Source organism: Hesperophylax consimilis, chromosome 13 (assembly GCF_061612785.1).
Source record: "Hesperophylax consimilis isolate HC1 chromosome 13, BYU_Hcon_1.0, whole genome shotgun sequence".
Taxonomy (NCBI): domain Eukaryota; kingdom Metazoa; phylum Arthropoda; class Insecta; order Trichoptera; family Limnephilidae; genus Hesperophylax; species Hesperophylax consimilis.
The window spans coordinates 28,733,946-28,751,761 of NC_142848.1; the positions used below are offsets into that span (position 1 = coordinate 28,733,946).

At 34.3% G+C, this 17,816-nt stretch overlaps 2 protein-coding genes across 4 annotated transcripts in view; both read left to right on the forward strand.

Moving 5' to 3' along the window:
• puml (pummelig) overlaps window positions 1-9,180 on the forward strand; it is a 41,118-nt gene extending 31,938 nt beyond the window's left edge. For both annotated transcript variants that reach the window (XM_089638968.1, XM_089638969.1), the window contains exons 6-7: window positions 761-950; window positions 2,820-9,180. In XM_089638968.1, coding sequence (XP_089495094.1) covers window positions 761-950; window positions 2,820-3,008 — 379 coding nt within the window. In that variant the 3' untranslated portion in view covers window positions 3,009-9,180. The remainder of the gene's footprint in view (window positions 1-760; window positions 951-2,819) is intronic.
• Window positions 9,181-15,936: 6,756 nt separating this feature from the next.
• The window catches only part of LOC149418743 ((Lyso)-N-acylphosphatidylethanolamine lipase-like), a 36,832-nt gene continuing 34,952 nt past the window's right edge, over window positions 15,937-17,816 (forward strand). Inside the window, exon 1 of one of the 2 annotated variants that reach the window (XM_089638641.1) lies at window positions 15,937-16,077. In XM_089638641.1, coding sequence (XP_089494767.1) covers window positions 16,067-16,077 — 11 coding nt within the window. In that variant the 5' untranslated portion in view covers window positions 15,937-16,066. Of the gene's footprint in view, window positions 16,083-17,816 lie in introns of both variants that reach the window. The other variant, XM_089638640.1, reaches the window with a different exon arrangement.

Consider the following 17,816-nt stretch of genomic DNA (forward strand, 5'->3'; position numbering starts at 1 on the left):
AACGTCAGATCGCGAGACCGTCTTTTAACGAAATTTGAATTCTCGTCTGCTGGTTAAACCGCCTTAAGGTGATGCACTACGTCGTTTAATATTTTGAATCGAACCGCCATCAATAACACTACTTGCGTAGATGGCGATAAGGCTTAAATTCCCGCTTAACACCATCCAGCTGTTTCGATTTAGGCCAGAAAAAAACATGGCCAAAAAGTGCCTTTTATTTTATTTTGTGGATGTTCAGGCATAAATATTTAAATGTTTTCCGATCATTTTATAAATAACTTAATTTGCCACATTATACAGTAAAACTATAACCGAAAATGGGTTCGTAAGTAGGAAATTTTGAACTTTAAAGCAGTTTTCATAGGCCTTATAAATTATTTTTTTCTGGGCTTATAAAAAGACTTATGTAAAAAATACTCGATTATTTCAAAGGCCAAGATGTATTCTACTCGCGGAATTTATTTAAAGCATCTGAAACATTTCTAGGCGATCAAATTTTCAAACCAAAAACATGTGATTTTGCATTACTACGTAGTGCATCGCCTTAACCCCACTTGAATTACCCCGCTTGAATGAACCAGGCTTCTCCACTTCTTACAGTTCTGGGTTTTGACTACGCCTGTAACTAAATTTCAGTTTTTATACATGTGTGAAAGATAGCTACGATATCATTTCAATAAAATCCTGATGTAAATTTGAACTATAAACATATTCTACTGTATTTAAAAGGTACACATTTATAAAGTAATGTGTATTTCAGCGGCGAGAGTGCCTTCCATGCCCTCATGTCGGGCTTCGGCTGGGCCAAGAACCCCATCATCAACCGGATAGACAGCATCCGGGACGACATCCCCATCACGCTGATCTTCGGCTCCCGCTCCTGGGTGGACAACGTCACGGGGGACATAATCAAGAAGCACCGACCCAACAGCTCCTTCGTCAATGTTCAGGTTAGTGAATGTCTTCGTCTTAACTAGTAGTTCTGTGAACAGTAGACCTCGTATCCTAAAATGTATGTTTTTAATTTTCTATTATTTCATAAGTCAAAACCGTAATTTTCTCTAAAATCATATGATTTGTAAGTAGATACTTACACCCTGATAATTTGTAAAAACGCGTAATTCTAAATTTGTGCCAAAAAAATATCCACGTACAAAATGGTTTTTTAATTCGAAATTCGTAATTTTCGCGCACGAAAATTTGTTTATGTAATTCGAAAAAATTCGATTTTTAAATAAATTTTAAATTTTGTAAATCTGAATCTAAAAGACAGCCGTGGCGGTAAAACGCCGAAAAAAATATTTTTACGTGATTATACATCGTCCTAAAAAGTATTATTATTTAGTGTAAATCTGAATCGATTTACTCTGGAATGTCGTATTTTTTCCAATTTATTTCGAAGTTGAAGTTGTTTTAGGAATCTACACCAAATATCTGAATTTAAAGGGTCGGCAGCAACGAAAATCTGCTGAGAAAATTCGATTTACGCTGAAATATATCATATCTTTACGAATTTACATCAAATATCTGAATTTAAAAAGTCGGCGGTGACTGAAATCGTCCGCAAAATTTTGATTTTCGCAAAAATATATTGTATTTTTACCAAAGATATTAGAAGAACGAGATGTGCTATGCGCAGTTCGTACTGAGTGGAATTGTTTTGCCGAGTGTCGCCGGTTTTGTTCACCAATACTACTGCACACCTTCGCTTGCGCTAAGGTATCCGCACTAATACATAGAACAGATTTATGTGCGTACACGTCCCGATACCGTTCAAAGTACCCTAATTAGGTAATACTCCGGCTACGGTCCGGCGGCCAACATGGCATATCTCGTTCTTCTAATATCTTTGATTTTTACGAATTTACTTTGAATTACTGAACTTGAAGGGCCTACGGGGGTAATCTGCTGCGAAAATTCTATTTACACGGGAATAATTCGTATTAATACGAATTTATTGCTAAGTTACTGCTCGAATTTATAAGGGGGGTGCGAGAAACTTGATTTTCGACTTTTTTTTTTTTTTTTAATAAAAAGACAAATAACTTAGTTTACATCACTTTATTTGTACACAATCAACATGTTTCTTGAACAATGTTCACTTCTTCAGGATCAAACGTATACTAAACTTAAAACAGAACATTGAAAATAGAACATTGTTCACGAAACATGTTGATTGTGTACAAATAAAGTGATGTAAACTACGTTATTTGTCTTTTTACTAAAATAAATAATGCCATCACAAAGTGAAAACCTTTCCGAAGAAGTTTTCTTTGAAAAATAAAAAAAAATTATTCTTTTTTTTACTTCATAAAATTTAGAATCATGTGGGAATTCGTTCATTCGAAATTTGATTTTAGGTATCCCGTGGATTTCAAATTAACAAGGAACTACTGTATCTCGAATGCGTTTAAACCCACAGTCTTTTGTCACTCCTATAAAATTGTCCAAATAATATTTACACTGTGATGAATTGCCTTCGACAATATGCAAACATTCCTGCTAGTCTGTCATATTATGAGATCATTTTTTTACATTTCTTCTTCCTGCAGGCTTATCATAAAGAAGCCTTTTTGGTTATCACTCTCTTCCATCCTCACAAATCCTGGTCAACGGAACCATCCCAGTTTTATAAATCTTCTTATTGACGTCTCGAATAATGATTATATCCTGAGGTTGTACCTTGTCCGCCAGACAACCCGCCTGGATGTATCCAAAGACTCTTACCATCCTCCTCTCAAAACATCCAATACCCTTTTGCTAGTTTATGTTTATAAATCAATTCATACCATATTCATATGTTATTTTCTTCTGTTTAGATTATCAACGGAGCCGGTCACCACGTGTACCTTGACAAGCCGGAGATCTTTAATAAGTATGTGCGGGAAGCTTGTCTGTACACCGAGAAGGCCCCCCCGGCTATCAGACCCACCGACGAGGCGGAATCCGACCAGGAATGCGACCAGACTAACCCCCAGAGCCCCAAAACGGTGGAAACTAGGAGCTAGCCGACACTGCAGCTGTAGAATTAATTGTTATTGGATATTAGCTAATGTTGAGCAAATGTCCAAATTTTTTAATCATTTTTGTATGGTTGAACAAAGGTACCGCTGATGGATCCATTATAACCTTTCCCTATACGACAGGTTACAACGGAGATCTCAGCGCCATTACCATATCTCACTTTCATCTGAGCTGTGGAGAAATTACTTTGTAATGTTTGTATAGAACACAACATGGGTATAGAATTTACTAAATTGGCACTTTGCTAGCAAAAACTTAAATCAAATGAGACTCGCGTCGGTGTATCTTTTTGACTTTACGACCGGATGTTAGATCTGTGGTAATTCTAAAATTCTAAATCTTTCAATCATTTGATGGAGAACTATGACCGCCTGCAATAATGAAGTTTTGGAAAAATAACCATTGATTTTAATCAATGCTTTAGCTGTATTAACGCATTGTAGTCGGGCGCTTCAAACAATAGACTAGCCTATAGCGGGTGTTTTTGGCGATTAGCGCACAAATATATCGCTTTCCTAAAATTGACACAATTTCTAAACCAAATAATATTTTCAATTGAAATTTTCAAAGAAATCATATATGACATTTGATCATCAAAAATAAATTATAATTGATTTGATTACATTATAATTTCACCACATTTCAAAGCTGAATATAAAAACCTGATATTAATTCAGTAAATAGCATTCAATATTTGAAAATTCCAGGTAAAAGATAACATGTTTAGTTTATTCATATCATGTAGTTATATAGTAAATAATAATATATATTTGCCATGCCCGCAATTTTACAATCGCTGGTTGTGTGAAATCTGATCGCGTAAATACTGAACAGTGTCGCCTAAGGCCGAAGGCGAACACTCAATAACTCATAAGTTTAATTGCTTCTTGTCAAACAAGAGTCATTTGCGGTTGCCTCGCCTAATTGAAGAGCCCATTCCACTTTGAATCATAGTATTTCACGCTGATAACAAACCCGTATAATGCCGTTTCCCGCCAAAAACCGACAGTCGACAAAAACGGCATTTGCCGTGTCCCGCAGTTGACCGACAGTCAACGAAAAACGGCAAAGGCCGTGTCCTGACGACAATGTGTTAAATAACCTTATCTTTTCCTTCTATTTGATACCGAATTAATGTTGTCATCCACAACAAATTTTATGTCAAAAGTACACAATTTATTACATTACCCGGAATTTTTTTTTAAAGCGTAGAGACCAATCTTGCTTATTCTATATCAATGTACGTTATGTATTTGTCTTAACTTAAATAATAATTAATATTGTTCGTGAACTGCTATTTTTGTAAGAAAATAAAATTACTGGGCCCAAACTGGACTCGGAAAAATGCTTTAAAAATTCGAAATAATGATTAAATATAACACTTTGATTTGTGTTATTTACAATGGACCAACATTTTTACACAGCTTTCAAATAAAAAAAAAGAGTACACCATTGTAGGAGTTCCTTGTCTACATTTTCTAATTTTGTATTAAAATAATAATGTGGTCAGTTGTTAGATGATACTATTGCAGTGATCTGTGAGCATTCACTTCCTACTTGTTCCTTTTCCCCAAGATTTTCTCTTTCAAAATCATTCTCCGTCACTCTTTTAATTTAATTTTTTCACATTAATGTGAAAAAAATTTTGGGACCTTTTGATTATCTTTCTTCATTATTCTTCATGTCTCACTCAGTGTTGCCATCTTGACAGATTCCCCATCGTATCTGGCAGATTGGAGTTCTCTCAAAACGGTAGAATTGTGTGTCTTACGGTATTTACAGGTGAAAGATTTTCTGGAGGAATCAAATAAACTTTATTGAAGAAAAAAACAAAGTTATTCCCAGATTTACTGAAATAATGGGGAGTTCTTAGTTTCATTATTTGATTCTGGCAATTTCTCCAGGCAAATGTTTATTTATACTAACATACATAGGTACTTACAGGAACATTGGCCTTGGGGAACTCCTGGGCCTTTGTCTCTTAGCTTTGTTCTAGTTCGATAGTTCCGCTGCATCACAGCCAGTCGATACCGATTGCAATTGTGAAATATGTAGTGTTTGTATTTTGAGTGATTATTTTCAAAATGCCTAAACCACATTACAGACAAAAATTTCCAGGGGAGTGGCTTAAAGACAGATTATTTGATTGTTCGTAAAACCGATCTGAGTGGTTAGGATTTAGGAAGTGGTGAAAATCTTGCTGATGTTTTGACAGAATTTTAAAGCCATGGCTTTAATTAAATATTTTAATTTTAATGTGAGGCGTAGTCTAAATTGCGCTAATTATTTTCCTAACCGATGCACAGATTATGTAAATTACACTTTATTTCAGCAATTACTACAACAATTATTAGATGCACAAAATAGGTTATTAGGTTCTTAGTTTGGGTAAATTCATACTAGAATATCCAAAATGGCGGTAAAGGTATGAGGGAAGTTTTTTGATGGAATAAAAATGGAATTTGAATGCATCTTTTACCATCTCTTCCCATGTAAATAGTTGTTCCTTGTAGTAATTAAGGTGAAAGAAGTGTAATTATTTCTGAAATCTGTGAATAAATTTTAGTAATATATACTTAATAGGTGGTTAGGTAAATATTTACCCAAATTGCTGAAATGCGGAAATTTTGTATACATTTGCGAACCGAAACGCGAATCGTACCACGAATTACGGGAAAGGAACAAATCAACTGCAAGCGGCGTTTCGCGCCATTTACGGTTGCTTAATTTCTTTCCTATAAGTTGAGGTTCAGTTCGCAAATGTATACGTAGCATAACATGTACCATGATGAGACCAATGTTTCAGGATAGGTTGTTTCGCAGAATTCGAACAATTCATCAAATTTCAACATTCATTTTCGATTTCTGTGAAAGTCCTATTCAAGTTCTGTTAATATATCATTATAGGCTAGTTGCTTGACGGGACTGAAATAATAACAGAACTTGAAAATTAAATTTTAAATTTGAAGAATTGTTCAAGTTCTCCGAAACAACCCGTCCTAAGTCTTCAGTTTTCTTTGCCCTATACTGGAACAGGTTCAAATAGAAAATAGAATAGACATAGAAAATAAAGCTATTAGAACTCTCAAAAATGACTTCTGTAACTTGCTGTAAATTACGGTAAGAGAATTTTTACATTGGAAATTTTTCCAAAAGTCACTTACGTGAAGGGAAAAATTTACGTATGTATAGGCAGCCTATAGAATAGAAACGTAAATTCTTATAGAATAAATCAGGCAGGAATACGCTGTTAGGAACGCAGGGTTAATGTCAACCTAAGGGGGTATTTCACTATCTCTGATTATGTTCTGACTAAGCACTAATCCGCGGATTAGTCATTTTTTCGTTTTCACTATATCTGAATAACGCTAACGCTCGGGTTAAAGTTCGATTTGACTAATCAGTGCTCGAACCTCACGTTAGGCGCTATTCCTCGAATCAAAGATGGCGTCAAAACATTCCGAGTTTGACAGCGGAGAAATGAGTCAAATTTTGTTGCGAATTATTATGGATACCGAGGTTTTTGATTTACAGAAGCAGGTGAAAGGGCGGCGATGCGAAGGCCGCGAGTTTTAAGAGCTCGAATGAATTTGAATGCTTGTATGATCCATCCTGAATTATTTGATTGTGTTCAAAATAAGAAACAATGTATTAATTCTTAATGACACGAATCTATCTAAAATGACCTGATAATCAACATAACATAACCAAAAAAATGCACACTTTGCGGTGTGCGGACTGTGGCGGGAAACTGGATGACGGCGTTGACCACAGATCAATTGGCGTTGACGCTAGCATTCCATAGACATTGCGGCAAAACATGACAGGCGTGGCAGTAGATGGGGTAACTGCAAACATTTTGCGATGTTGCCAGACTATTTCGAGTGTTATCTATCCGGAAGCTCGGCAACAATGGTGAAACGGTCGCCGTTGAATAACGAAGTTATTCTGATCTTTAAAGCCAGCCAATGGCTAGCTAGTCAGATATTTAGCCCGACATAGTGAAATACCCCCATAGTATCATTGGTTTTCTTTTTGTTGTAAATAGTTAGGCCCATATTTGTTTTCATAATATTTAATTGTACTTAGATTAATGAGGAAAAAAAACAGGAATATTGTTTATATATTGACAATATTTTTACTTATTTGTGTAAATAGAATGTTTTCAAGATATCTTGCAATATTCTTTGAAAAAGAGATATCTTGGGCTATCTTAATCCTAGAAAAATGTGAAATTTAACTTAAAATCGTTAACCCTTCAGGTCTCTGCCGTATTGTCTGTTATCTTTCTTAACGACGCTATCATATGATGGGGGAATTTGTGTGTATTTCTACATTGCAATGAAATCTAAATAAATTGAACATTTCTGAATGTATCCAAAAAGGTGTGATGAAAAATGCTTCCAAATTGTATTATTTTAGAAATATTAATATTTTTAATGTAAAACAATTTTTTTTTTTAAATTGCTCACCTTACGTTTTTTCCTATAAAAACTGAACTAAAATATCTGAAAAGAAAACAAAAATACATATTTTAATAGTCTAATGCATTATAAACATTATTGTCACCTCATTTTTGATCGTTTTATACAAAAATAATTAGTGAAAAATTCACGAATTTCATAAATTTATCTCAAATTGCGGTCGGAACCTTTGGTATCATATAGGTGTACATTTAAATTTTTCTGTGGTTAACATCAATATTTAAATATGTATAGTCGTATTTTTTCTTTCTAAAACCTTTTAGATCATATTTTTCACCATAATAATAAGGGACATACAATGATTTCCATGAGACCATATGAGCTGTTAAAAAAAGTGAACAAACAGACATTGGTCTGAAGGGTTAATATCATAAGTATGTATGTAAAAGATTTAGTATGAGGAGTGCCGACTGTCGCTGTACAGACAGTAGATTATTATACAGACGTTTAAATTGCCAGTAGCCCGCTTCATAATTGCTTTTACGTCATCATTGTGTGTGGCTCATCCTCGTTTTGGTAAAAAATTCTGGCTGTTCAGCGAAAATTTGTAAAAATATGACCGGCATAATGTAACAAATGAAATGAAATTTCAACAAAAATACAAAATTTTGAATTTGAAAGTATTTTTTATGATTTTTATTGACGTACGCCGCCACTATAAAAGTTATTGTGACGCCCAAAAGTGTCGCTAGTGGCTGAAGTACACGCACAAATGCGCGTGACCAATTTGTTTAAGTATTTGAGCCAATGAATGTTAGAGTTGAGGGTATCTACCCTCTCATCACAAGCTTCCGGCCTCGTTCCTGCGAGGGTGGACGCTGTCGTGTAAGTGAAATTTAATAGTGGATCTTTCTCGCGAAAAAGAATTTCATACTAAAAATGGTTGATGACTTATACTTATTGTATCTATAGTTAATATGGAGATTGAAAGTGCGAAATTTTAATGTAAAAAATAAATTATACATTTTGTTTATGTAAGGTTGGGTGGTAGGATTCTGTTACGAAGTGCTTCTACAAACTATTCTGGCACTAGAGATTTTAATGATCTTCAGTCCCTCATGTTGTGGATTGAGTTAAAGGGTAAAAACTTGACCTCATGTAATATTTGATATCTCTATCACAAAAAACCTAAATGTAAAGATTTTCTCATTTTATTTACTTATTTGAAATTATTATTTTTCTTATTCGCACATTTAAATTTAAAAAAAAGTTAGGACGGGTTGTTTCGGAGAAATTGAGCAATTCTTCAAAACTAATTTTTAAGTTCTGTAAAAGATTTTTTCAATTTGTTATTATTTCAGTTCTGTCAAGCAACTAGCCTATAATGATATAATAACAGAACTTGAATAGGACTTTCACAGAACCCCAAAAAATGAACGTTGAAATTTGATGAATTGTTCAAATTCTCCAAAACAACCCGTCCTAAGAAGGACATCCTTCTCATCCAAGAATGTTTTTGTTTATATTATATAGTTCTGCAGGATTAATTTTGTCAGATTTTGTTATGTTCGTTGAAATTATAATATTTATTTATATTTTACTTTTACTAGGAGTATGATTATTGTTGTTTAATTTTATTCAATCAAATTGAAAGCGGGTTCAAAAAGTTGTGACATTACGCTGATAAAGCCGCAAAATATTTATGTAAATATTTCTACGAAAAAAATTAATATATTACGTTTAAAAAATAAATGTATATGTTATACTTAAATTATTTTATTGATTACTGCCACCTATGTCCGCATGCTATAAATAATCAGATGAATTTTTACAGTATTCACAAATGACGAACTAAATCTGCCGATATCCATAGAAAATCTACCAAAACTCGATGAAATTTTTCGAATTTTGAATCTCACAACACTCATCTGTATCAATTATATTCTTGGATTGCTTTGGTTTGGTTCCAAGCATGGAGGAAAGAAAGGAGAGGAGGTGGTAACTGGGCACATCACCTCAAACTCAACAGGGCACAATTGGGCATGGCTTACTACACCAGTATGATTTTGCCGCTCGGCGTGAGCAGACTGTTCCTTCACAAGCTATAAAATGCTATTTTTACCTTAAACCTGTGGAACACCAGAACCTTTTTGAGGGAAATCAATAATGGAATCAAAAAAGAACTAAGATTTTCAAGTGCAATGGATTCTGTTAAAAAAATTTATGCACTTTCTCATGGCGTACAGGTTTAAACCGCATATCAAAAAATTCCAGCTTGGGCGAAATTCCAATGCCAGCAGTGCATGAACGGTTTGTCAGCGGGAAAAAATTCTTGTCACTGGTGCACTAACGGTTTTCCAGAGGATAAACAATTAAATTTTGTATTAACCATAAGGAAGAATGTCAAAAACTATGGACATTAGTTTTTAAGTTTACATTACTATGACATTACTTTTCAAGTGAAAGTAATTTTTATTTATTTTTCGGAATAACTTTATTGAGTAAAACCTCAAATTGTAATATTTAATTATTGAAGAAAATATTAGCGATTTCTAAACGAAAATCTGAAACAGAAAAATCAGAAAAGGATACGGTCACATCTAGGACCCAGGACCCTTGTCTTTCCGGGACACCGCTCTACCAACTGAGCTAATGGGACCCTATCCCCCTCGGTCACTTTTAACTGTATCATACTTCGAATAAGAACTACCAACATTGTCTTCATTTTTTCACTGCACATTTTTATTGGCAACTATCTTTATGTATGATCGCAAGATGCAACCCATAATATTCATTCTAGACTTGCAGAAAAGTCAATAGATGTCGCACATTAAAAATATAAAAAAATAAGATAGGTTTATCTAAAAAGACGCTGTCTAGATTGCATTTAGTTCGGGTTGAATCTTGCGATCATACATAAAGATAGTTGCCAATAAAAATGTGCGGTGAAAAAATGAAGACAATGTTGGTAGTTCTTATTCGAAGTATGATACAGTTAAAAGTGACCGAGGGGGATAGGGTCCCATTAGCTCAGTTGGTAGAGCGGTGTCCCGGAAAGACAAGGGTCCTGGGTCCTAGATGTGACCGTATCCTTTTCTGATTTTTCTGTTTCAGATTTTCGTTTAGAAATCGCTAATATTGTCTTCAATAATTAGTAATTTTTATGTTTTTTTTTTAATGATAAATAGCTTGCGTTTCTGCCACGTGTTTTTAAAGCGTTTTGTCTAGCAGAGTCCTTTGTACAGCAAATATAATGCGATAATGGGCTTTGAAGAAAGTTACTTTAGAGCTCACAATCGCCTAGCTTTGGCTTGTCAGATGGAACATTGTTATTCCAAAGGTTCGGTACGCGATGTTGATTTAATTGTTTCTTTTCTGCTAGATGCCTCTCCCCATAAATACATAAATGTATGTATTGATAAATCTAAGTTAATTTGCTCACACTAATGTTTGTACATATGAGTCGAATTAAACTCGATAAAATATTGTTTTTTAACAGTTAATATGCAGTCAGTTTCAGCTTGATCGAATGTTGAGACGTGTGTTAATTACCACTTTTTCATACATTCATTCAAGAGCACAAATGTGAAATTCAAATAGATGTATTTAATAACAGATTTGTGGTTTTGTAATTTTTTTTCTTTTATTTTTTTTTTATCACCAATACACTGATAATGACACACAATGGACCTGATTTACTCTTTTGATAATTTTCTTAATATAACGGTACAAACGACAAATAATACAAATACATATAAAAAATTTATCTACAAACCAACGACATTAAAATTATTCGCCATGAACATCAGTAGCCTCAGTAAAAACTTCGACAGCTTACTTGTACTCCTAACTGACTCAGGTAATGAATTCAATATTATCGTTCCGTCGGAGTGCTGGATTATTATAAATTATATCCCGAAAATAATAAATAACTACTCTGTGCACAATACAACTTGGCACAGATCTCAATCCGACTTGGTCATAGTTTATGTCAAATCCAATCTAAACCCTGCGGTGTCTGAAATCTCTGTTGACCATGCAAATTGTCTCAATATTACTATTGATAACTTAACTGTGTCGCCATATATCGCCCCTAAGCCCAGCACTGTCTCACCCTTTGTCCACTCCCTCGATAGGAGAATTGATGGTACAACCAAAGATCTCACTATAATCGGTGATATAAACATAGACATACTAAACTAAACCAGCCCTCACATACAGACTACCTAAACCTAATGGTCCTACATGGACTTATACCATACATTAACATACCTACCCGAGTCACACTCACTACTAAGCAGATATGTGCAAAATGGGTACCCAAAACCATTTGAAATGCAAAATGGAAATGGGTCAAAACTTTTCCATTTGAAAATGCAAAATGCAAAATGGTTTTTAGAAAAGCATTTCAAATGCAAAATGCAAAATACCTATTTTCAAAATGCATTGAAAATGCAAAATGGTTTCTCAGGTCAAACAATTAAAATAATTATAGAATTTATCAACAGTTTTGTCATTTAATAATGGACATCAATGTAGAACAAACATATTACATGATGGTAAATCCAAAAACACCACGACTACAGATTATGAAACAACAACAAAATTTGCGCGGGACTAATGTTGCCAACGTAAAAACATAGAAACTGCTATCCAACATTTGATATTACAGCGTCATGGCCCCATGTTCAGTATTTGAATCAGTATTTTTTGTAATGGTATCACTCAATTGCCAGGTCTCCTACCAGGGAGCAACTTGACAAATGTAAATTATCTCTCATAGCGAGGTTGAGGACCGACTGATATTTGGGGCTTATGAAAAAAAGATGAGTGGAGATAGTAGGAAGAATGTTGCAAAAAAGCATTTAAAATGGAAAATGCATTTAGAAAAGCATTTAAAATGCAAAATGCAAAATGGTTTTTAGAAAAGCATTTAAAATGCAAAATGGAAAATGCCCATTTTGCATTTCCATTTGAAATGGATTTATTTGAAATAAAGCACATCTCTGCTACTAAGACATGCATAGATTACATCATGGTTAGATCTAAGTGGCCTGCTAAATCTATACTGTTCGAATCGACTGTTACAGATCATTACTCAACTATCCTAGAATTGCACAGTTCAAAGTCCTCTCCCTCCAAGCCCAGCAATTCTCCCCATAACACTGTTAACGGATCTTCTGAAAAAGTATGTAGAACAAGAAAAATGAGAGAAAACCCTGCTTTCCGAAAATATCAACATAGCCCTTGAAAACTTTTCTGCATCACTAACTTCCAACATCAATGAAGCATCTGTCCCAATAAAGACAGCACCCAACAAAAAAAAAGCTGAAACCATGGATTACGAACGGCCTTATTCGATGAGACAGTATTTTCTGTATATGTAATGGATCCTTACATTTCAATCACAACACCCATAAATTCTACACTTAAGGCGATGCACTACGTCGTGTAATATTTTAAATTGAGCCGCTATCAATAAAAACCCTTACGTAGATGGCGATAAGGTTTAAATTCACGCTTAACACCATCTGCCTGTTTTGATTTATTCAAGAAAAAAACATGGCCAAAAAGTGCCTTTTATTTTATTTTGTGGATGTTCAGGCATAAATATTAAATTTTTTTCCGATCATTTTATAAATAACTTAATTTGCCACATTATACAATAAAATCGTAACCGAAAATGGGTTCGTAAGTAGGAGATTTTGATCTTTAAAGCAGTTTTCATAGGCCTATACATTATTTTTTCTGGGCTTATATAAAGACTTATCTAAAAAATACTCGATCATTTCAAAGGTCAAGATGTATTCTACTAGCAGTATTTAATTAAAGCATCTGAAACATTTCTAGGCGACCAAATTTTCAAACCAAAAACACATGATTTTGAATTACTACGTATGGCATCGCCTTAACCTCCTATTCTAATATTCCTTCACAAATCTCTCGCATTCCCCAATTGTCTTCATTTATATAAAATATTAATTTAATTTAATTATTCATTTAAATGCCCTACTGGGCTTCAACGTGGTACATATTTTACATGATTTACTGCATAATACAGTGACAACAGAAGGTTTTTATTTTTAAAACAACAAAATAAATACCCACAAAACTAAAAAATGAACATAATACTACATATTTTATACTTCATGACCACGATTACATACTTTTAACCACTGTTAAATTTGGCAGCCACCTCTGGTCCGGAGCCCCCAAAATACTTGAAAACACCCTTGACGAATGAGCAGTCCGTTTGATAGATTCCTCTGTACTTTAATTAAGCCATCGACAAACTACTGAAAAGTAGTTTATTGGAACTTTTCTGTTTTTTTCTGTATTTTATTTTATTATTTACTGTAATATATATTTTTCCTTGCTTTCTTTAAATAAAAAAATAAAAAAATCCCTTCTTAACAAACGGGTTTCATTCTTTAGAGCACAGCCGTTTCAAGCCATTTTAATGTTTTCAAAGACAAATGTTTGAGGCGCTAATAAATAACCTAGACTCAATCGAAGCATAAGTAAAACTGCAAACATAAATAAACCACTCACACTGCAAATATTCCTGGGATTTTTTCCTTTTATTCCGAACATTAGTTTTAATGCAATAATTAATATAATATTATAATATTACCAATGCATTATAAATAAATATTAGTATTACAAGTCGCTTGACGCCACTTGTTTTTCAGCAAATTCAAATTTCCCCGTGGAAAATGGGCTTCTAGCTACGTCACGAATTTCTAGCCAATCACTGCTGTACCCCCTAGATGAACTAATATTGAGCTAAAATACATTTTCTACGAACCTTGCAGTAAAATCTTCATCTATAATCTGACATGACTGGACATGTCAATCAGTCGGTGATGTCATCAACCGAAAAAATTCCCTAGATCTTGGGAAAAAAACGTCATCGTTTTTATTTTCATAAATATTGTGATATTTTTACCTTGTTCATACTGTCTTTTAACTTCACACATAAATGACATTAATATTTTCCGTTCATAATAATTTGACTTTAAAACCATATTTATTTTGCACTGATAAGTTAAAATGATAATAAATCGTAACCGTGCTGTACCGTCGGGGAAATCGTCTTCGTTTTCTATTTTCCCTGCGATTGAACAGCACTCATCGCAATAAAAGGTGCGGGAGTGGGGGATATTTATATTTACGTGAGGCTTCAATACCTGAGCCTCGCTTACCCGCGCCCCACTTTCCCTCATCTCGAGTAGAACCTATAAAACGGGCATGAAATTGAAGAATATTATTGTGTTTTTTTGTGTTGGATTAGCTTACGAGAGTTCGGCCGAAGGTATTACAAAATAAATACTAAAATAGAAAGGCCGAAATTTCTTTAGCATAATAATTTGATGTAAGTTTAGTTTAAAAAAAATACATTTATAATTAGGTACCCTAAATATGTTGGGCCGGGGACCCCCATGCTTTACCATTGTACCTTTGTTCCCTTACTTTAATAAACGTGCTGGAAAAAAAGTAGTTTGGGTCGGGTGAAAGATCGTGATGAGCAGCATTTTACTAACAATTGTGTCGTCAACCTACGCGAACGTAGCCGATGTTACAACCTGCGAAACATTCGCACCTCATGAAAAACGGTCGCGCATAGACCCGCCTGAACCCGCCACTCTGCCGGAACAAAGAGTGGGGGTGGGTCCGCGATAAATACAGGTGCGCACCCCTTTTGCAATTCACCTCGGTACTCCCGTAAACCTAGTCTCGACAATACTCGCCAACTTTTCTATTTACGGCTCTACGCCCTGCCTGACTGCTTTCTGCCTTCTTCTACACTGGACCTTGTTTGACTCTGCACTTCCTCGGACCCTGACTTCCTAGTCCTCGAATACCCCACAGTAACAGCGAACTCGCACCCCAGGACCAGGCCCATTATAAGCACGGATTTAGAGGCTACCCCAGGACTGATCAGCGCCCTATTTTACATTACATCCATTACACGTGCTAAAGAGACAAAATAAGGTTTTTAGAAATATATATATAAATATGGTATATATATATTATAGGTTTTTATACAGAAACGCATAGGTCGCAAAAGTAGACCCAAACAAAACAAACTTAGGTTGTGTGTATTGACGCACATCATATGACAATGGAGTCCTTGCGTCACTGAGAAATAACCTTTTATCTTGCTTATGTTTATTTATTTTTATTAGCGAGAAAGGGACAACAAGTCCACACTATACTTTGATCGAATTTCAATACAGTGTTTTCAAGTGCTTTCTTTTTTTGTTATGTTAAAAATGTACCTATTTTTTTTTTTCATTTTTACTGAAATTTTCTTTTATACGTTTGAAGAAGTTTGAAACGTGCTGTTTGCAAGCAATGCATCTGTGTGAGTACTGTATTCTGGATCTAGGGATTTTACGGGGAAATTTTACACCTTATCAGGTCGAAATCTGGGAAATAATATTTTTCGGCATTCATATCACTTGACTGACATTTCGACTTCAGTCAAATTCAAATAGCCGGCTTGACGCGAGCGGGAGGCTATTTCCGCGAATTATAAATTCTCCTAATGTATGTTTACGTATTTGTTGTCATATCGTTTATTTTATACAGAATGACGAGGAAACCAGTGGAAGATGACAGTGAAGTAAGGTAATTGATCTTAATATTACATAAACCTAATATATCAATATAAGACGTTTGTTTAGTTTACCCAAATTATACTGACCTTGAAAATATTTAGTACCTAATAATAATAATAATAATACTTGGATGACTTGTATAGCGCCGTTTTTGTGCAAAAACACCTCAAGGGCGATTAGAACATCAACAAATTTAGTTTATAATAATAATACAATCATTCAAATGACTAGAATTCTGTAACTATTTACACAAATCAATATTTAAACTAAGAGGGTGACCGGGTGACGTACGTTCCGTATAATTTTCCAGGTTAAACGTTTTCTTTCGTGTCTAAACCAAATTGATTTTCCTATTACCGGAAGTAAATGTAACCATCGTTAGGTTAGGTTTATTACATTTCCCTATTCTATAAAACAGAAGAGGGAAAATGTTTTTTTATGGAGAGTAAATAATAATATTATGATATATATTTTGCAACAGGTTTTCTCAAAATTCCAAGTACCTACCCAAGATTTTCAGATTGTTGGGAAAATTGTATAAAATAGGTATCGCTGCCAGAGTTGACTCCAACACAGTACTCATACATGCATCGCTCGCATACAGTATGTTTATAACTTGTTTTCCAAAATTCCACTGAAATTGAAAAAAGTAAAATTTTTAATTTGATAAAAAGAACCTATTGAAAAAACTTTTCGTATATTTACCTACCATTTTTCTACTTATTTTTCGCAAGTACCGACCTATACTACCCATACGTGTGTTCTACCTCTCTAAAAACAATAAGCAGGCGTAAACAAAACAATATACTGTTTCTCGGTGACGTTTCGCAAGGAAATCACTGACGGATTGTTCTTTGTTATTCGTCATAAATTTTGAAATTTCAGGGAAATTGAAAAAATGTTCCATTTTTAATATGATGGAAAGAACACATTGAATACACTTTTCGAATAGGTAGGTACCTGCTTATAATTTTTTCGCAGGTACCTATCTATAATACCCATACGTGTTGTCTTTTTAGAGTAATAAAGGTTGTCTCTCGCTAAAAACAATGAGCAGACGTAAACAAAGGAAAATACGGTTTCTCAGGGAGTTTCGCAACGACATGTGCGCCAATACATACAATCCAAAGTTTGTGTTGTTCGGGTCCAATAAACCAACTTTAATACATATTGCGCAACCTATTTTGTATTATAATATTTTAAGCTCCAATAGTTTGTTTTATTATAAATACAGTAAATATCTTTCGATACGTTGACCGGCCTGATCCGGAAAATCTGAGGATTTCAGGAAATAATGAGTTTGGAATAAACATTTTAAAATCTACATATATTATTATAATGTTATGAAAAATAAAGGCAAAATATTATTATTCAATGGCGATAAACAAATTGATCAAATCAAGAGCACATACTATCGAAATTATATTTTTTAATAATCTTTACCTGTTATAATAATTTTGAACAAACTTAACGCCATCCCACTTTTGTTTTCGGTAATAAATTAAAGCAAATCTTGGAGGCGGAAATGAACCCACTTTCCGGCATCCGATCGAGCTGAAACTCGGCAGATAGTCTCGTCGTCGAAGACTTTTGATATCAACTTATCAATCACGTACACAAGCGGACATAAACGCGTTTCTCTAAAATCGGATGACATTACAACAATTAATATACGAAATAAATGCCGGTCCTACCCAATTGGGATTTGGCTCGGTTGTTAGCGCCGTTGGCCCAGTCCCTGGGG